At 37.6% G+C, this 21,163-nt stretch overlaps 2 protein-coding genes across 3 annotated transcripts; both read left to right on the top strand.

Annotated features, from left to right (window-relative positions):
* Positions 1–653: 653 nt before the first annotated feature.
* LOC113670684 (rho GTPase-activating protein 26) lies at positions 654–18,073 on the top strand. Of its 2 annotated transcripts, XM_027186861.2 has the most exons (27): positions 654–942; positions 2,878–2,973; positions 3,209–3,270; positions 3,484–3,555; positions 4,098–4,199; positions 4,886–4,996; positions 6,686–6,728; positions 6,858–6,919; positions 7,201–7,263; positions 7,621–7,693; positions 8,048–8,148; positions 8,725–8,765; positions 8,879–8,935; positions 9,119–9,197; positions 9,309–9,348; positions 9,491–9,553; positions 10,142–10,307; positions 10,464–10,522; positions 11,145–11,250; positions 11,588–11,747; positions 12,015–12,324; positions 12,747–12,857; positions 13,041–13,080; positions 14,141–14,200; positions 15,536–15,700; positions 15,803–15,882; positions 16,420–18,073. In XM_027186861.2, the coding sequence occupies exons 1-27, from the start codon at positions 789–791 to the stop codon at positions 16,509–16,511; spliced, it is 2,568 nt and encodes an 855-aa protein (XP_027042662.2). In that variant the 5' UTR covers positions 654–788; the 3' UTR covers positions 16,512–18,073. The 2 variants fall into 2 exon arrangements, with proteins under 2 accessions (XP_027042662.2, XP_089048530.1); XM_089192404.1 differs by lacking the exon at positions 14,141–14,200.
* Positions 18,074–18,791: 718 nt separating this feature from the next.
* Positions 18,792–19,442, top strand: LOC113670690 (uncharacterized). Its single transcript, XM_027186865.2, has one exon. It carries the CDS (start codon positions 18,792–18,794, stop codon positions 19,440–19,442), a length of 651 nt encoding a protein of 216 aa, XP_027042666.2.
* Positions 19,443–21,163: the final 1,721 nt, after the last annotated feature.

Below are 21,163 nucleotides of genomic sequence, written 5' to 3'. Positions count from 1 at the left end.
TTTTCCAAAATTATTTATTTACCGCTGTTGCTGAAACTGAACGCTAATTGAAACGGGAAGACGAGTTTCTCAAGAGAGCAGCATGACCTAGAATGAAAAAATAATTCTTTTTTGGATATCAAGGCCACTAAAATCGTCTTTTTTGTTCACAAGGATCATTTAAAACACTTTCCTATGTAGTGAGTTATAAATTGTCCTAGTAAGTAAAAAATTTATCTTTCTTCTTCATTATTCCCAAAGTTATTCATTTTAACCGCTGCTGCTAATACCGAACGCTAATTGAAACGGGAAGATGAGGTCATCAAGAGAGAGCATTGCGTAATGTTTTAAAACATTCCTTTTCCGGCGGTCCAGGGATTCCAAATGCAGCTCAGGTGGAATTATGAGTAACTAACTTCCGCACACAGCCAGGTACCCGGATTTGATTAGATTCTTCTCGACTTTTTCTCCTTTTTCTCGTCCAGAAGAAAGCCTTATAGTACTTTCAGACGTAAATTTAGTTTCAATTACATTTGTACTTTATTTTTCTTCTCTTCACTGTTATTAATATCCTTCTTCGAGAATACGCACCTGTACAATTTTTTTAATACCAAGTCCCGTGGGGCGGGGTTCCTTAGTCTATCAACGTCACGGATAACTGGTCACATGTCTGCACATGCGTAATCAGATTCGAACCTTGAAGCAGAGAAAATTGTAGCCGATCCTGCGAGTTGTTTATATCTACGGAATAAGGCATTCCTTGAAACCGACACGAGAATTCAGGAAGAAGGTATCATCCATCTTAAGCAATGGGGCTTAAGCCTCTTGAGTTCGAAGATTGCATTTTGGATAGTCCGTATTTCCGTGAGAACATCCACGAACATGAACGGGAGCTGGAAAGAACGAACGAGGCCATCAAGGGCCTCATCAAAGAATGTAAGACTTTGTTGAAGGCGATCGAAAGTAAGTGACTGTTCCGTGTACATCTAGAGCTTAAATACACAGTAAAATAGCTGTCGTCCCTGCTTGGAAGTCGCTTAATATTTTTATCGATCAGTGTCTATATTTAAAGGGACAGCGTTACGAACGCGAGCGAGTTAGCTCTTGTTTTTCCAAGCCTCAGGCGACCTTGACTTCCTGCAAAGAGCTTTTGTCTAATGCTTCAAGCTGTCTGTAGCGCTTCTGGTCACTCGATCATCCTTCTGTACATCTGAACGAATGGATGAATTTTCCCGATCAATCAGTTGAATTTACTGGGAATTTTTACAAGAATTTTCGTGCAATGATCACCTTCCTATCTCCCAAGACATCAATAAATCAATTGACGACCAAAATATAATCTTTTGAATTTTCATGCGAGCAATTTCCTAGAATTGAATTATTTGTCGTCATTCGGTAGAAATTCGATTTTTTGAGCGAAATCGACAGGTTATAACATGAGGGTTTTCAAAAGGCAACACACACATTTTATTTGAAGCCTCAAATCTATTTCTGCACGAGGCAAGACGGATATGGGCTCCAGAAATTTGACGTAACCTAAAATATTTGTATGTTTAAATGGAGATTAAACCATTCAATATTGAAATTTTGAAATGATCTTTAAGTGGGAAATCTCTCACAAGGATGGTAAACGTTCCTCGATATCGCATAATTGGCTCTGTAAACATTTTCCGGCTGAAACTGCCAAGAACGTTATTTGACAGGAACAACCTCTTGCCGGTCCTGGAAGTTTATGACTCTCTGTTATTACTGTGTAGTGTTCCCTTTGTCTTGTCTGAATGCTGTGTACATTTATTTTGTCTTTTCTTAAACTTAAACACAAATTCCTTCATCTTCCTCTAAAGCTGCCAAAGTATACCCTATGGCAGGATGAGTGTGATGTTTGTGTACTTGATTTCCAGTGTTTGCCAAATTAGTTGTGAATAATTTGAAATATTTACTGAATTCTTGTCAATTTTAGGCTTCGTGATCAGCAAATTACTGACATGATTCAGTCACTTTTATTTCAGAAACACATTTGCTAATTTTGTTGGGTAATCAATAATCTTTTTTAATGTAGCTAGCTTAATATTTTTTCCTTGACCAAATGGTCTATTTTTGTATTTTTCATACCAATTAAAATTGTTTTGAAATTTTATTTGTGTTCCTCCAAACCAGACTCTTTTGCCATCAGGAAGTTAAGGTCCCTTGCCTCGTTATTTTTTTTCGCTCAGCAGTATGCTTTGACATGAGTCTTTCACTTCGGAGCAGACCTCACTTTAGATTGTTTTCAAGGCATTGTCGAATTTTGAAAGTATTTTTTTTGCCTTCATTTGATTCTATTGACATGCAAAAATACCTTTAGTGGTCTTAACATTATTTCAAAACCTAAACAATGCAATCCTTCTTTTCCTTGAAGTTTTTTTTTCTTTTGTGGTTGTCCAGAGGTCCAACATCATAGATGGTCATTTGATATGCTTTCTGTGAAGTGGAAATTTCTTGTAGAGGAAAAAAAATTGCAATACTACTATGGAGGCACTCTAAAGAGCTTTGCTTGCCATTTTTAATTAGTTGACAGAAGTTAGGGTCATGACACTAGTCAAGAGGATTTTAAATAGTCCCTTTGTTCACACAAGGGGCAATAAGATAAATTTGAAACCTTCTGAAACAGGGAATTATGCAATTACGAATCACAAACTTTACTGACCAAAAAGTTCTCTCATCTACCAAAAAAAAAGAAAACCCCAGACCCAATTCAAGAGGGTGTACAAGATGCAAATAGTCTCAATCTGTTCCCGCTGACAAATTTCAGAAGTAAAGAGGCTGAGTCCATATCTGTCTGGTTTGTAGATAGCTATATGGCTTAGGCAAGGAAATGTATCCTCTTTGTGTACAAACATCGATTCATCTCTTGTCTAGATTTATCCAAAGCACAGCGTAGCTTTGCAAATGTGCTTAATGGCTTTGGGTTGGAATGCATTGGTGAAGTAGAGACTGATGATGAGATGATTATTGGTGAGTTGAATCTTTAATAAGGTCAATCAGTCACTTATCTCAGTTAATCACAAATTCCAGTCTGGGCAATAATTATTGCAGTTTCTCTTGCTTTGACACCAGTTTCCTGACAAATTTAGTAATCCTTTTTTAAAAAAGTGAATTCTGTGATATACAATTTGGTCCCAAAAGTATGATGCATTTGTTTTAAATTTGCTGCAGTTTTGTTCAAAAACTGGTTTTTTTTCCATTATAGCTGATTCGCTGAAGGAATTTGCTAGCATGATCACTAGTGTTGAAGATGAACGAGAAAGAATGGTAATACTGTTTTCTTCTCGTATGACTATCAATATCATAATAGTAATGATCATCATCATCTTAAATCAGGAATCTCAGGCCACAAAAAGTGGTATTTCTCAAGTCTTTGTTCACTTCCTTCATATTTCCCATCTTTCCCATCTTTGTGGGTCTTCTTTCTGGGTTAAGTTATTCAACATTCATAGTTATATAGTGAGCACTTTTTCCTTCTAGTTAAACCATGCAAATTCACAGCTGATAGTACCGCTAGAGAAATTCAGGAGAGAGCAGATTGGAGGAGCAAAGGTATATTGTTGGTACTTTGTTTCTTGTTTCACATTATTATTTGAAGTGAATCATAAGGTTTGACAAAAGAATGACTGGTAATGTGGAATTCTGCTTTACAACTTCCCCTTAAAAATGGCTTGTTGCCATTAAATTTACCAGAGGTAGCTTTTGGAATTTTATAAGGAAATTAAATTTTGAGCACCCTCTTAAGTTTGAGATTCAGGATATTAAGCAGACACTATGTTAAACCTTTACACCCTGACATCAGTATCTCTATTCTCCATACTGTACTCTATACATTTTCTTTGGTTACTGACAAGAAGAATTCATTAAACAATCAGAGCTCATTAGGTTGGTGATAATTTGTTAAATGCTGATTATCTTAAATGAATGATTCAACACTATTATTGTAAGGAGAAACTAGATGCTGGTCACTCAGGGCTTAAAGTTCAGATCATGTGTAATAGTGTTTCTCCCTTCTCTTTTTTACTTTGTTTGAGGTATTTTATATCATATATTTATTCTTTACATCACATGAAAAAACTAACATTTTTCTGTAGGAGGAAAAAAAGAAATTTGACAAGCAGACAGAAAAATATTGTTTAACAGTCCAGAACTACTTGAATCTTTCTTACAAGAAGAAAGAAACCATTCTGAGTGAGGTTTGTAGTATTTAGATAATTTTACTAGTAGTAAATGTTGGGATACACAACAGGCTGGTGTTTTTGTGTGTTTAAGAGGTGGGGGTCACTCTCTTATGATTTTAACCCTTTCTCTTCCAAGATCTCTTTAGTAATTCTCCTTACTGTCTGCAATACAATTCTTATGATTTCAGTTTGGAGATTTACTTATTAGATCAACAAATACACCCTCAATTCAAAATATTTCTTAATTGTCATCACTTGTCTGCTTGATTTTGTATAGATATTGTAAGGAGAATTTTTTTCTTGGTCGCTTTTTTGGAATTTAAGGGTTGAGCAAGATTCTTCAGTCTCACTTTGACTCTCTCCACCCAGGAGTACAAATAGGTATCAGTGAAGCCTAGTAAAATGCAGGTGGGGGTGGGGAAGGGGCAGTGGTAACATGTGATGGACTGCTAGCCTACATAGCGGTGAGGCAATGCCCCTAGCAGCTTCATTCTATGGAGACTGGAATAAGCTTTAGCACCTTAGCTCAAGAGCTGACTTTCTCTTTTTACCTTTCAAGTAAGGGGATCTAGAGTGGGGACATAAGTTTGTGAAATTTTTTTTTTGGCACGAGTGCACAAGATTCTTGACTTAGTTATTTTTATGGTAGCATTTAATCATGGATATTTGATGTATTTTTCTTTCTTCTTTTTTTTGCATAGGCGGATCAACTACTTCAATCAGAGAGACGTCTTTTTCATCAGTCTGCCCTTGATTATGTTGTCAAACTTCAAGAGGTCAATGAGAAGAAGAAGTTTGAATTTGTTGAAACTGTAAGTATAAACAGAAATGTTACAGTGGTAAGAGCCCTTATCCTCGGTACGGGGGCTGTGCATTTTCTAGATTTTGGGTGTAAGAAAATTCTGGTAAGTAGGAACCAAAAAAAATGGGAAGGTTTGGGGTTAAAAAGTTGTTACTTCATCACCAAAATGGACTAAGCTGGGGTAGATAATTGGTCACAGAATAGGGTATGATGGGGTAGGGGTTCTGAGAGGCATGCTGCACACACCCAAACAAATAACACAAGTACCCCCATTGCTGGCTTCAAAGCTTAAATATTCCAAGCAATTGAGAGAAACTTTGTTCCAATTTAATTTTCATTCAAGATAAAGCCTATGTGGCTTTTGTAAAGCTCGTTCTCTCTTTATCAGTTTATGAGTTAAAGTTAACTCATACTGTAATTTCCGGCTGTTTATCCGCAGGTAATCTGTTGATTTTGCATTAAACGCATGCCACTGCTGGTAATGGGAGGTGCGGGTTATGTGACAATTTAAAAATCTACCAGTAGTCGAATTGAAAAAAATTATCACCAACATGCGTTTCCACCTCTCAAATGAATTTTATTGTATTAAGAGTGCCGCAAAGCTGTACGAAAACATGATGCCAACTCAAGTTTATTTCACGAATAATTAGTTGCATGACGAACAAATTGCTATTGGCACGCGTGAAAACAAAACCTTGATGGTGACAAAAATAATCCAAAGATATCCAGCACATCAGTTACAAATTTCCATTTAACACTAGCTTGAGCTAAAGAGAATTTTCCTGTTTTAAGGGACTTGTTAGGCCCAGTAGAATTGGAGATATCAATTTTTTCAGAAATTGCAGACAGTACTTTATAATTCAAGTTTTAACACTCACCCAGCTTTCTTTCAACAAATCAACATGGCGCTGAACGATCATTCGCACAAAATGTGGCCACAAATTCGCATTCTGTCATGTATGAAACATTGAGATTTGGATGTGGGCCACTTGTGTTTTTACTGTATAATTTTATCAATAAAGTACATGCTAATATTGACACAGAATTGTGCACGCGTCTAAATTTCTTTGACCTTTAAACTCAACAAGGACACTTTTACGTTTTCGAAAGTTAGATCAGACAGCTTCTGAAATGTATCACCTTTAATGTCACGTTTTTGCCACCAAAAAGTTGAATAACATAACATGCGGGTTATCCATCAGTGCGGGTAATCTGTTGACTTTTTTTTTCACTGTATGTAATGATTGGCCAGTGCGGGTAATCGGTCGTGCGGGTAAAAAAATGGAAATTATGGTAACTATAATAAGAAAGGAAGCCCAGAGAACAAGAGCAGTGTTTTGTTGTAGCTATAGCTGTGTAGTGAAATAAACAAATTCTTCCAGAGTACCATTATTTTTTACTGTAATTAGATTAAGTATGTGTCATTCAAGGAAGATTTCTCTACCAGATTGCAGGAGTTTTAAGTGTTTCCGGGGGAGCATGCCCCTGGACCCCCCCAGAGGTTCAGGCCTTTGGCCCTCAATTTCACAGTGTACCTGCCTACTCACAAGGCAGTGCCCTTCTACTTCAAAAGTAAATGAAAACCCTGGGTAGTAGGCTCTGAATTTAAAACAGGATTTATGTACATATACAATGTATATGCATGTCTCTTCTGTATAACAATATGGCAATCCTCATCAGTTTTATTGTTCTTTTCCAGATTTTATCTTTTATGTATGGGCACCAAACATTTTTTCACAGCGGTAAGGTGTTCTTTACAAAGTAGTTGTAAGTTGTGGTTTAAAATTTCTTTGTAACCTTACATCTCATTCTTGTTATGGAAGCCTGGCCTTTTTTAATGAACTTTTTCCTTTTCTAAACATTGTCAACAGGGCATGAAGTATTTAAAGACTATGTTGAGTACATGAAAGATCTTCAACTGAAACTTCAAAATGTAAGTTTGAATCATAACAGTTACAACATTTTATTGACTATGTTATGTACATGAAAGATCTTCAGCTGAAACTTCAAAATGTAAGTTTAAATCATGACTGTAGCAACAGATTGGTTGTTTAAATACACGTAGTAGTTGCTCAAAGGAATACATTTTACTTTATTACGTTGAAAATAAAGTTTTTCTTGCTGCATTTGTTGGTGAAATAGTGTTTTTTTCACTTGAAAGTAAAATTCATGTCTTTGTGCCACCTTGTAATATTGTCTATACATGCTTCTTAGACTCGAGAACGATTTGACACGGCCAAAGAAGAAGCTGAAAGCCTCATGAGTCGAGTACAAATGGTGAGTGTTAATCTTTAGACACCCGAGATCAGATGGCTAATTCTCCCCCTAGCTGCTACTCATTTCCTTTAAAATTTGGAGTTTGATTAAGACAAAAACTCTTACCTGATGAGTCTGAGTATTCTCATTACCAGTTGGCTGGATAATGTAAGGATACATATAGAGAGAAGTTACATGCTAATCACTTGTTGGAGTGGTAGGATTAAATTGAGGCTTCCTTTTCTACTGCTGTCGTGCCCTGAGAAGTACATGTAGGTGTTGTGTCAACTAATTTCTCTAACTGTTCTTGACCAGTCCTTGTATCATTTTTCAATTGGTTTAAAAATTATTTGGATGTTTTTCCTTTTTCCAATACAGAAAGCTCAAAGTGGTGAGCTACAGTATCGTGGTGCACATACAAGGCAAGGATATCTGGCAGTGCAGAAGAAAGGTAACATTGATTGAAACAGTTTGAGGGAACTGTCAGATTAATGTGGAGTTTGTGCTTTTCATGTTAAGCTCATTTAGAACCTATTGGATTTTTCATTTTCAACCATTTTTTGGTTGATTTTACTTTGAAATTTTGGTTTGAAGGTGCCCTGCAAGATTCTGGCTTCTATGGTGGTTCTTATGACACTGTATAGCTTATGCTTGATTTTAAAGCAATAGCTTAATGGCAAAAATGAACCCTGATTTAAATCAAGCCTTTTGTGACATAACAAAAAATCTCACCTGCCCAGTTAATGCAAACCTCTCTTGTAAAAATTACTTTCTGCTTGATACACTTAATCCATGGACATTTTAGGAAGCCTTGGTACCAATACTTGGCACAAACATTACTGTATGTACACAAAGGAAAACAAGATTCTCACCATGATTCCATACACGCAGACTCAGGGACGACTGGTAGGTGTGAGCTGGTCTTCATCATGGAATGTAGCAGTAGGGTTTTAGTGGACAGGAGAGTATTCTCCAGGTCTGAATTATAACTAACTCAGACCATCAAACTTAAGCAAGGGTATTCTGGGTAGTTGTCAGATAATTCTTTGTTGTAGCCAGAGAATTCTAGGCAGTAGCCAGATACTTCTGGGTATTAATCAGAAATTCTGGACAGTAGGTAAAGAATTCTACCCAGGTACCAGTGATTTTAAGGTAGCAGCCAGAGTATTCTAGGTATCTTCTAGGTATCTAGCCAGAGAATTCTTTGCAATGGCCTGAACATTCTGGATAGCAGCTAGAGAATTCATGGTAGCAGTCAGAAAATTTTTGGCAGTGGCTTGAGAATTCTGGATGGTAGACAGAGGATTCTCCAATCTCTGATTATTATGGATCATTCTGTGTGAAAACTTTGATCTGTGATGCAATATGGTCATATGGGTTTATGGTACTCTTCATTGTTGCTTTGCAGCCAACAAACACTTAATTAAGTTCATATTTTTTGCACTACTAAAAAGTAATCAAGTCACATTATTTATCTTTTAGAATGCATCAACTGACACAATGGTTGTAACATCTTGCATCAGGTAGGACAAATATACTAATAGATGCAACGAGGTTTAGATTTATCACCCTTCTTTGACTACATCTCCATGGCAAGAACCATTTCATTCATATTGATTTTTGTTTGATGTTGTAGAAGAATGACAGATTCTATAGACAGAAGATTTACATTTGAAATTACTGCCGAGGAAAGGTAACAATGGTGTAAACATCTCATCCAGTTCACTGCTTACCTCAGTCACCTGTTGACATGTTGTATAGTTGTTTTCAGTATTGACAAGAGAAATAGTGTAGTTCCACTGAACTATTTTGCTTTTGAAGTGGTTAAAAATAGTTTCATCATTCATTTATTTTATTTTTTATTATTTTGGAACAGATCACAACCTATCTTATTGCAAGCACAGGGTGAGGATGATAGAAAGTCTTGGTTGGAAGCCATGGATGGCAAAGAACCTGTAAGTTTATCTTGTCAGAAATATTAAGATTGAAATAAGTAAATCTTTAAGGCTTTTTTCTTGACTTACAAAAATCTTTCTCCTTTGAGCAATCTTCTTTTCTCTTTTCAGTTGTATGAGGATTTCAATAACCTACCCAAGCTTAAAGATGGTAAGTTTTTTAATCTTAGCATAGTCCCATTCCTACAGTGATTGCAATGTTCCTTGCCCTTTGCTAATCAGTTTTTCAACAGAGCCACCATAATTTTACTTGATGCCAGAGTTTAAAGAAATTTTATGTCAATATCTTTCAGAGGAAACACGTGATCTTGAACTCACTTTTATCACCAAGTGTATTTCAGCAGTGGAAAAACGAGGTTTGTTCCAACAAAGATATCAATTAAACACAACTCAGATTATCTTGGCAGACACTGTCCTTAGTGAACATGTCTACTCACAGTTGCCCTCATTGTGAGTCACAAGCCCCTTTCAACTTCCATGGTGCAAACTCTTTGTAAACACATTTTCAGAATTGGACATTCCAGTAAGCAGGTGGGGCCACTCTTATGGGTGATGATTTGTATCTTTCCTTTGCCTTAAAACTTTAAAGGGGAACATGAATGAAATCCCAGTAGTTGTATTTTTATAAACCAACATCACATTACTGTACTTGTGGCTTTTTGTTCTAAGTTCAGTGTAAAACTTGCTTTGTTGTCAGACATTTACAATACACATCCAGTTACATTTCAAATCACCTCTTATCCAAGCAGGCTCCCTTACTAGGTCAGCTATGGCCTACACCGCTCACAGCAGCCTTAAAGAATTGTAAACTCCCATAAGCAGCCAGCTCCACAGTGGATGTTGTCTGCCTATGAGAGATCTGTTACAGTGATGATAGTCTTTTCCTCTTGTATTTTTATTGACAATAGAAGATTTCATATTTCTCATCTCAATGCTTATTCCAGGTATAACAGACCAAGGTCTTTACAGAATAGTTGGTGTGGGTTCCAAGGTCCAGAATCTTTTGTTACAATGTATTGAAAGGAAGAAGGCAAAGACAGTTGACCTTGCAGACCAGGAATGTGAATGGGAAGTCAAAACCATTACCAGTGCACTTAAACAGTACTTGAGGTAAGGTTATGGCAGGATTTTAAGGTAGTGCACTTATGCCAATCTGTGAAGTTATGTTCTGATGTGTGTGCATTTTATGTTGTCTTTTAAGAGTAAATTGAAGTATTATGTTTTGTAGAAACTATCAGTGTCATTTAAACATTTTGTTGCTATTAGGAACATGCCAGAGCCTTTGTTTACATACAACTACCATGAACAATTCCTGGAAGCTGTTAGTAAGTACAGAATACTGTTTCTAAACTTATTTGATGAATTAATAACAAGTGTGGGAAGCAGTAAATCTAAAAGTTAACTTTTGTATTGTATTTTACAATTGATATTATTTTTAATTAATAACAGTTTTCAGTTGAGTATCTACTACAGCTTATGCTTTCCTCTCTCTGCTCTCCTATTGGTCTTAAAAACCAACACCACTCTCTAAACAGTGAGATGCAATAATGAATCAGAGTCAAATTAGTCACCAGTGTTTTCTCTGTGGTTGAGATCGGTTTACTGTTTTCACTCAAATTCTCAGGTTTAACTTTAACTCTCTCTCCCATGAGTGACCAAGACAGAATTTCTCCTTGCAATATCAATACAATATCAAACAGACAAGCGATGAGAATAAAGAAAAATATCAGTCAGGGGATTATAAGTTGATTCAATACATAATTCTCCAAACTCACATCACAAGAACTGTATGGCAGACAATAAGGAGAATCACTAGTGAGATCTTGGGAGTTAAAGGGTTAATCTGATGGATCTTTGTGGTACTTTTTTTGGTCTTATAATAATCTGTATGAATGTGCTCTTTAGAAACTTGTGATTTTTAGTTAGTGTGATGATTTTTTTTTGTAGAAAAAGATACATTCGAGAAACGAGTTGAGGCCTTGAAGTGCCTTGTGGCTGAATTACCTGAAGAAAACAGGAAGTTAATAAGAATGATTATGAAACATTTAACACAGTAAGAGGCACATTTATTTTCTTTTAAAAGTAGCAATAATGGTTTCTCAGCTAATTCTTTATACAATTTTCATCGCATCTTTTGTTAATTTGCATGCATTACCTGATGGGTGATTCTTTCTTAAAATTGATTAGAATAAGCTCAAAAAGAGCCAAGGTGTTTTTGAGAAGTCCACGCCCACATGATACTAATGAATGTAAAATTTTGCCCGTCTATACCCTTGTTTGTGATTTTCATATTTGAGTTCGCCATGGTTATTTTAATCGCTGTTTGGTCATTTTCCGGCATTCTTGCACTATGCATGGCAGTACTTCATTCAGTGTGTTTTTCCTGGCAGGGTTGCGGCTCATTCCAATAGGAACTTAATGGCGGCAAGCAACCTTGGAGTTGTGTTTGGTCCAACATTGATGAAATCTAGAGAGGAATCTATGGCTGCGATCATGAATTTGAAATACCAGAGTATTGTTATTGAGCTGCTTATCAAAGAGTTTAACACAGTGAGTAGCCAACAGTTGAGTTTTGTTCTTGAATTTTTGCATAGTAATGAAATTTGCCAAAATCTTTTCCAGACTTAGAAAAGTGAACGATTAAGTCTCAAGAAAAAAAACGGAAAATCTGGAATTTTTGCAAAGCTGCATCATTTACAACATTTTTGGGTGGGGTATTTGGGAAGAAGATGAATTTAGAATTGTCTCGGTCAGAATTTAACCAAGATGAAAAATTTGAACCTTCTTTTGTTGAGTATTACTTGGCTTTTCTCACAGATTTTTGGGCCTGATCCTAGTCCGGATTTAGGGGAAGATTCTACTGATTCCTCTCCAATTGTAGTAGAGAACAACACAGGGAATCCCTTCTTAGAAGAAAAAGAGAATGATTCTACGCACTTCTACGAAAAGCCCAAACCTCTCCCTAAGAAGAGAAACAGTGATGATACTGGTGCTAAAATAAATGAAGCCAAACCTGTTACACCCTCCAAGCCTCTACCCCTCCCCACTAAAGGTTACCGTGCCCCACCCCCTCCGAACAAACCGGCTCCGTATGCGAGGCCGAAAGTCAGAGCCATTGTTGCGACAGGTGAGTTACCCTTAGACTCTAAAATTGAATAGGTCACGTTATTTAAAGTCTCCTCTGCAGCTGTTCGTTAGGATGTCACGCAACGCACTGTTGCGTCATGGACGGCTGTGAAGGAGGCTGCATCATCGATTGCAGTTTTCGGTTTTTGGGCGTTTTGGGCGCATTTCTTTACCAAGGCGACATTTAGAGCCAGGAAAGGACGAAGGTCAATATCTAACCATCTTGATCGTATCTGCGTGGTCAGTAAATAATTTCGAAGATGCCAAAAATATTACGCGGTAGAATTTCGTTTATGCGGGAACGAATTGAGAAATCCTGAGCGAAAGAGTAGACCTATCTTTCTCGCCAGGGTCGCTAAAAAGTCATAGAACGAGGTACGCTTTTGCACGGGCAGTTAATACAAAGTTCCTGTTTTATGTCAGATTCCGAGGACGATCTTAGCAGTTTGTCTGAGTCTTCAAGTGCAAATTCAACCCCTCAGAGTGAAGGGAAAGGGCCGTTATCTCCAAGGGATTTTTGGAGAGAAAAAACTGGTAAGTCTACAGTGCTGAAAAGGGGAATGCCTTCGAAGGGTAAGCATTTGCCTTGCAGAAGCTTTCAAGTGAGAATTCCTATTTCTATTCTGTTGACACAGACGACCGTTTACTTCACAAGCAAAGCTTCTTGACGCCCAAGCCTTTGGCTCTGTATAATTCTATTTTTCTGTTTTAATTTAGCAAATAAACCAGTACCTCCTCCGAAGAAACCTGAAGTAGTGTAAGTACAACTCGCTTTGAGGAGAAGAATCTTTTTGTATGCTTTGTTCTTTGATTTGTTTGTGATTAGAACAGGGGTTCTTTTGCTGCTAAACCAGACATGCTGATCTTCAGCCAATTTGCAGCACTACTTACGCCGTTTTTGAAAGCTGTGTAGAACACTGTGCCTTTGTTTGGCCTCCTGGGCATTTTTTCGTCTAGCATTTTGTGGCTGTTCGGTCGATTAATGACTTGGGGGCTGTACTCCGGATTGAAATGTCTTAGATCAATACCAAGCCAGGCTTCCGTGTTGTGTTTTTTGATAGGAAAAGTGTACTCACTCAGTAGGAAACTATATACAAGCCAAATTTCAGGGAAACGACACTCTAAGGAGTTTAAATAGCATGCCATTTATGTGTTGTCGCAACACTCCTGGATGCTGACTTCTGGTCTGACTTCTGTCTTTCCCAGTCCCTCTCGTTATTTTGTGTGCTGCTCCATCTTAAATCCTTTGACTCTTGGAATTGATCAGTTTGAAATTTTCCCGGCACTGTTGGGCAGACAGATAATTAGAGTTAAAAAGAAGCGTACCGGCCAGGAGATATTGTTTTGATATGAAAGCAAATTCTCAGGAATGATGCGAGAGGCCTATATGATAATCACTGCAGAAAATTAATTGTTAGATCTTGTGAGCGATAGGGCTTACTTATGTTGAGAAGTATGAACGGGACCTTGAGACCACGGTGAAACCTACCACGACGCGAGTGGATTTTGTTATAAAAAGTGGATCGTAAACTTCTCATAGTAATGATGAAGACACAAGAATGTCCCCTGTGATAGTTATACATCGACTGATCCCAGCAGCAGTACTTCTCATAGTAATGATGAAGACACAAGAATGTCCCCTGTGATAGTTATACATCGACTGATCCCAGCAGGATCACAAGTTTTTTTTTCTTCTTTCACTTTACTGTTGGATTTACTTTTACTTTTACTTTTTAACGCTTTAACTAAGCTGCATGCCGTTCGTAGTGTTATATTTTGTGTTTGCTTTAAGCTTTTATTTTGCTTGTTTATTTTAGCGCTGAGTTTAAGAGCAGATTTGAAGGCTCTTCAAGACCTTTTTCTATGGTTGATCCCATGTAAGTCTTGTTTCTCCCCTTTTCATGTTTTTCCAAAATATTGTTTTTGTCTCCAGAGCAGACAGATTGGTTTGTTTTACTGATCTTTCCAGGCGGTACTGGTACCTTTCACCTTTCACCTTTGACCAGAAAAAAAGGAGAACAGAAAGGAAAGAGAAATTTGGCGAATTTATAAAAACTCGGCAAACCACGAACTAAATGTTCAGATACGAAGCTGGAAAACTGGGTCTAGTATCTTAAATCTAGGCTAGCTGGTAATCTTCCCAGGAGAAATAAACGTCAGAATTTCTATCTCTTCTCTTTGAAGTGTGATGTCCCCACATTCCGTCCCGTTATATTTAAGATTATGTAGATCGAAATGTATGATAGAAAGCTGTGCGAAACCTTCATCTGTTTTCCAGTGAGCCTCGATGTGATGTACAAGACCCAGTTTCCCTAGGTCGTGTTCAAACGTTTTGAAGATGGTTCATGTAAAACGTCAATGAAACTTAAGAGAAGTTCCATTGATTTTCACCAAATTTAGTAAAAAATTGGCGCTAGTTTTCACCACCTGTGTTTGTCTAACCGCAAGAGTTATGAAATAATTTTTTCTTGTGATACATCGTTACGTTCTCTCCTAGTCTTGAAGAGCAGTCCATTTTGTAACACCTTGCACCAGTTATGTTGTTTTTGCTGCTGTATTTTGTTCCTTTTTTGTTCACACGCCGCATGTTGTGTCAGTCACATATGTTTGCATCACAGTCAGCCGTCACGAATCTTTGTCATAAGGGCTGAATGCGAAAGGGTAGGAACTGAACGAAGTTTGTTTGTGTGTGTGTATGTTGTGTGGGGAGGGGGGGAATGCCCTCTGAATTCTAAACCCCTACCTTCTAAATATCGCTTTTGACTTGAGAGATACTCCTTTTATAAACCTGGCGTAGGAAATTGATAGGGACAAAGGAAAGACAAAAGAGTTATTTCATTTGAGACGAATCAACTGTTACTCAATATTCGGGTAATTTGGTATTATCAACTGAGTTGATAAAGTAGATTGTCCACCGTAAAGAGTTTCACAGCTTACGTTTCGAGCGTTACCCCTTTATTAGAGCGAAAAACGAAGTGCTAACGCTCGAAACGTCAGCTTTGAAACTCTTTACGGTGGCCAGTTTACGTTATCAACTCAGTTGATAATACTAAATTACCCTGTTATACTCTCCCACCGACGCAGTACCACAGTTTCTTCAGAAACTTTACCCCCTGTTCCTTAATATTCCCTTGATCAACCTATTGGACCTGCCTGAGAATCCTTTTCGATGTATCGATGTCCGTGTGCAATTACTCACTTTTTGTCTTCAGAAACGATAAGGCAAAGGAGAAGTCTTCTGGTATTCGCCGTGCTAGCAGTCAAGGGGGAAGCCTTAACAGGGGAGTGCAGTCTTGGGGGACGGGGCCTCCCCCTCTCCCTAAGGAACCCCCGCCGGTAGATGAACCGAAGCCATCTCCAGCTACCAAAACACCGAGGTGAGACCGCCAGTATTTAGTTGAAATGGAAAATCGTTAATTTTCAGAAGATATAATTTTTTAACTTTTCGGTTATAACCCCGTAATTTCTTAATACTCTAGGAAAGTCAGGACGATATATCCCTGTGTAGCGGAGAATAGTTCGGAGCTTTCGTTTGATGCTGGCACAGTAATTTCAAATGGTAAGTAAAGTTACTTAATTTTTTTCCAAAATTGGACCTCAAAACAACCTGCATTTTTGGTAGTCCTATCTACGCGTTGCTGATTTCGCTCGAAAGCTTGATTTAGACCGCCATAAAATTCCAAATAAAGACTGGGCTCCTGCAATGTTGGGGTTTCTCCAGGGCTTAAGTCACCGGGGGCGGGGCGGGGCTTGTAATTGGTGAGGCTAATAAGTGATATTAAAAACGTTTCGAGTCACACAAAAGGTATATTTTGCAGTTTATTACAAGAAATATGAAACCTCTAACGTTAACTGTAGAGGGAAAGGTCAGACTTCTCTGGTGTAGTTCAAAAGGGTTATCACTACAAGGTTTTCCTGTAACAATTTCTATGTGCTCTGTGTCCTGATTGTTGGGCGAATAACGTTTCATTTATCGAACAACTTCTTTTTTTCTTTTTTTTTTTTTTGGGGGGGGGGTGTGATCATATGGATGGGTCTTTGACTGGGTTGTCATGGTAATTTTTCTTCATAACTCCTTAATTTTATTTTTCAATAGTGCGCCCTTCGAAAGAACCTGGCTGGCTTGAAGGTACGCTGAACGGAAGGACAGGCCTTGTTCCTGAGAATTACGTTGAAACTATCACGTAGCTGACTTTTTAATATATCAGAGATTTAGGATATTTTAATTGGTGATCAAGGAGATAGAATTCCTTCCAAAAAGACGTATTCGGCATTAAACGTAGTTATCAATACCTACTTTAATGCTAACTGAAACGGAAAAGATATTCGTTAAAATGATGTAGCTATGAAGAGTTCTAAGACATGATGAGTAGCCAGACAGACGGAAGGCGTGGAAAATGTTTCGTCAGTTTTCGACACGGAAGTGGATATGCATGTGTTTGTAGCATGAAGAGACACGTGTGCAGCGTGATCTGATCGGTTATGGAGTTGATCCCACGTGAACGAAGTAAGATCGGTGAAATCTTCCTTTCTCCTAAGGAGAAACAAACGAGCTTAGAAACCATGAGAATTGTTATTGCTGGAACGCCGAAATCGCGATGGGTTAATTTTTTAGACAGCGTATTGTTAAGAAAACGATTTGCGAATCTTCTCACTATTTTTATTAATCATTTTTTACGTTGCTGGTCAACTGATTTTTTGTTTAAGTCTAGACAAGGTTATCGACAGTAAGAATGCTGAAACTCCCGCAGTGTTCTGTAGGACTCAGGAACATCTGCCTTAATTTTCATCATGAAAGTGAAGACATTATTCACACGTGTAGGGTTATTCGCTGTGGATTGGTTGTCAATCATGTCTCTCTCTCTCTCCTTTATTTTTTTTTTTGTAAATTGAATTTTAATGAAAAATGATTTTTAAAACAAATTGATGTAAGCTTAGGGGTGCTGCAATGTGTCTGAAGTTTCTGCTAAAAGAGAGGTTTTTTTTCTAATTTTAATATTTGCTGAATTGAGGTGAAATTTTTTGCAATCGGTTACAGCCTCTGAATTTAACATGCTGTTCTCGCACTTTTCTATAGTTTCTGTTCTTATTTGACGACGATATGGCGTGATTTTTAAGTAAAAAACTTTATCCTTCTATCCGTTACGTGACATTATTCGTTACGTGACATTGATACATTGTGTGCCACCCCTAGCAAGTCTAGTCTTTTAGAACGCAGTTGCTCTAAGCTTAGGATTAGGATTGAATTATGATAAACAAGACCTTAAGGATTTTGAAAGTCTTGGAATATGTTTCAATTTTATTTTTACTCTATTTGTCTGATTTAAATCATATTTGCAAATCCACCTTTGAATTTGTGTTCGTTTTTTTTTCTGATTATAACGGGGAGCTGGCTTCTTCAAGTAATCAGTGGGGAGTTCATTGCGTGACACTCTTGGTGTTAATTCAATAAAGTCACGTAATAGGTCAAAGGTTATGGTTGGTAGTCGCTGGTTCCTTGACTTTGTAGGACTGTTCGAAAATGTGTGAATAATTCAAGCTTAATTTGGCAAAAAAATCAGTCAATTCATGGACCATATTTGGCCAGATGTGATTAGGTCATTAAATAATAATACTATATTATTAGACTACCTAAGCTCGCTAGCCCTGCTGAGAATCAAACTTGACTTATGCAATAATTAAGCGCTTCTGATTATATCGCGAATATGTAAGAAAAAGAAAGAAATATATTAAAAATCTCTTTTACTGTATCTCTTGTCCATGTCTCGTAACGAAGTGGACTCGGTCAATAAGGAAGAGGGTTCGAGGGGCGGGGTTTCCCTTCTTCTCGATCTTTAAGCCCGTTACACGCGAAGGGGTTTGCTCTCGAGTTATGCCATGTCTGCCTGTGTAAGGACGATGTTATGGCCATAATCCATAGCAGGGAGTAGTATTTCCACTCGCAAAGTTCTTCAAGGTGCAAACTGATTGCACTTTTGAAAGCGGAATAAGGAAGCTTAAAAATGCTTTTAGTGTGTAGAGACACTTAAGAAGATATACGGGTGGGTGAGACGGAAAATCTATACCATTAGCCAATCAGGTTAGCCTGTGTTTTCATCATCACTTTTCGATCTTGCGAGAGAGGAAAACAGTTGGGGAAGTCGATGTTCGTTTCGCGTCAGTGCAATCGTCTAGTGAATACCAATTATACTAGCAAAAAATCGCAGAATAGGGGAGTTTCGGAGTATGGCACGGGAAAATGCGAGAGATAGAGAGGTTGGGAAGCGGATTCAAATGAAAAAATGTGAATAGTCGTGTTTCTTTGAAGAGACTGAAAGAAGAGGCAGATACGTTATTACTTGGGCAAATGGATAGGTCAACTAGGCCCAGGCCTCGTCTTTCGAAGAAGGCGATCGCGAGGTTACCAATTGTTCTTGTTATTGCTCCAAGGGTTATCACTTAAAAATACGCTTGAAAATTCTAGCTACAATGCCCAACGATGAAAAGACCGTGCATTTCGTCCGTCACTGTCAATCTACATGGAACGAAGCACAGAATGTTTTCAAAATTCCTCGCAAAGATCTGCACTCTGAAGCTTACCTAGACTGTCCGTTGAGTGCTCTTGGTGAAGAACAAGTTACCACCTTACAGCCGAAAGTAGAGGCTTTGAACGCCGAGATCGCTATAACCTCTCCGTTTACGCGAGCCATTCAGACATGTCTTGGATCTTATGGTAGTCAGAATGTTGTTGTTTCGCACTGGTGCGGGGAAAGAGGAGAATCTTTATGCGACATAGGAAATACCAGAGACAGCCTCGAGAGAATGTATCCAATGCTGGATTTTAGCGAGCTGCCTCCGAACGTATGGTGGTACGTAGACGAAAATTTGAGAGATCAGCTGACAGATCAGAGAAAATGCTATGAGTGGCTGTTGAACAACGGAACCTTTCTAATGGGGGAAACAGATGACTATTTTCAGCAAAGACTGAAACGTTTTCATGCTTTCCTTCGAAGTCGCAATGAAACAAACATTTTGGTATTTTCACATAGCATGTTTCTGAGGAGCTTTCTTAACAAATATTACGAGCGGCCTGTAACACAATATCTTCCAAATGGTTCCATAACCACCTATAAATTATAGAAAAGTCAACGAAACGAAAGTACATTTTTTATTATAGCACCCCTCAATCGAATTATGAGCTTCGTTTTATCCTTGCTAGGTATTTATTTCCTTCATGCTTATTTGTTGACCAAATTGACAGTATATTGTGAGAAGAACATTAGTGACGCACTCAGCTGCACCTTGTGTGCTCCTCTTCTGTTCTTAAATTTTGAATATCAACTGTGATCTATCACTGAACTGATGCACAGCAGCCCAGTATCTATTTGTTGACCCTTTAACTCCTGAGATCTCATTAGTAATTCTCTTTACTGTCTACCACAGGATTCTCACTATGTTAGTTTTGAGAATTTGGTATTGGATCAGTTAGTAATCTGGTAATTGATATTTTTCTTTATTCTCATTGCTTGTCTGCATGATATTGTATGGATATAGGTAAGGAGAAATTCTGTCGTGGCCACTCACAGGAGTTAAAGGATTGACAACACAACTGAGCTATCTCTCAAAAAGTGTGCAAATTCTGAAGAATTGCTTCGGTTTTGCTTTACACTTCTGGAATTGGTTTTTAAAACATAACCATCTATACTTAAATAACGAGAGACATTGTCTGTAGGTTAAGCTTACTTTTAATCCCAAATATTTAATTAGAATACATTTTTTTAAATAATGCATGTATTGATTGTCACTCATTGGGGACTATCAGTAGGGGTTTTTGGGGCTAGATTTCTGCCATTCTCTGAAGTCTGGTTTTCGAAAAAACCCAAGAAGCAACTTCTGGTGAGGGCAGGCTTATTTCCAGAACAAGAGCTTGTAATCAATCTAGGGGGTTGTAAATCTGTTAGTACACTTCAGCCTTGAGTTTTGTTTGACTTGATACGATGACAGCGTGCCTAGCTTGTTGGACTCTGTAGTAAAACCTGGCAGCAATGTTTATAACCTTACCTCAAAACATTTAATCAACTTTTTACTTAGCCTGTTCCAGACCTTCATTCAACGGAGATAAGTGACTAAAGAGAGAAAAAAACTGGAGGGTAGTGAGTGGATGATTAAGGACTAAGAGGTATATTGCTTTTCACAGCAAGCTGGTTGGTTATCTTGTGGTATAATGTATTGAATTCTGGAAAAATGTTGGAAGATCCCTCGCTCTATTTTTTTCACCAGGCCCTTTCCAAAATTTTCACCATATTAATATGGACAGAAAATATTGTTGATAGCACATGGTTCCCATAAAATATCAAATTAGTAAATTTAATCAATTTATCATTTGTCTGATACAAATTATAAATTTTTTATTATTAAATTTCTCACATTGTATTTGGAGTTACCCACTTACCCCCTAATTCATGTCCTTTTCTATTTGTTTCACTCTATTTTCTCAAAAGGTTTCTACAAGGTCAGTACCTCAGGAAATGTATAAAGAACAGTACGAAGAATAAATCAAATCATCTGTGTTAATAAATTGCAAAATTAGTGCCACAGGCTAACAAAACAGGGTTTATTCAAGGACGCAGCTTTGCAGGATTTCTACAAATTGGAAAAAAATGCTGCTTAAAATTTGTGCTTCTGGGTCAAATGGGGCAAAAAATAAAAATAAAAAATAGACCCAAGGATAAGTACTATTTTTTGGAAATAGAGTATTCAAAAACATCACTGACAACAACACTGATTTGACAGCAACTCTATACACCTACTTATAACTCTTAGGGCCTCTTAATGTCTTGACTGCCTTTTTTTTCTGTACT

The sequence above is a fragment of the Pocillopora damicornis genome, chromosome 13 (assembly GCF_964200805.1).
Source record: "Pocillopora damicornis chromosome 13, jaPocDami1.2, whole genome shotgun sequence".
NCBI classification, from domain to species: Eukaryota; Metazoa; Cnidaria; class Anthozoa; order Scleractinia; family Pocilloporidae; genus Pocillopora; species Pocillopora damicornis.
Note: the sequence above shows the minus strand (reverse complement) of the source record. Positions and strands in the feature narration are given on the sequence as shown.

What these genes read in the sequence shown, in the direction of transcription:
- LOC113670684 (XM_027186861.2), top strand. Translation starts at nt 789, where the DNA reads ATGGGGCTTAAGCCTCTTGAGTTCGAAGATTGCATTTTGGATAGTCCG. An exon ending in AGCAGATTGGAGGAGCAAAG is followed by an intron (nt 3,556 to 4,097) that starts GTATATTGTTGG and finishes ATTTTTCTGTAG; the next exon opens with GAGGAAAAAAAGAAATTTGA. An exon ending in TCTGGCAGTGCAGAAGAAAG is followed by an intron (nt 7,694 to 8,047) that starts GTAACATTGATT and finishes TGGACATTTTAG; the next exon opens with GAAGCCTTGGTACCAATACT.
- LOC113670690 (XM_027186865.2), top strand. Translation starts at nt 18,792, where the DNA reads ATGCCCAACGATGAAAAGACCGTGCATTTCGTCCGTCACTGTCAATCT.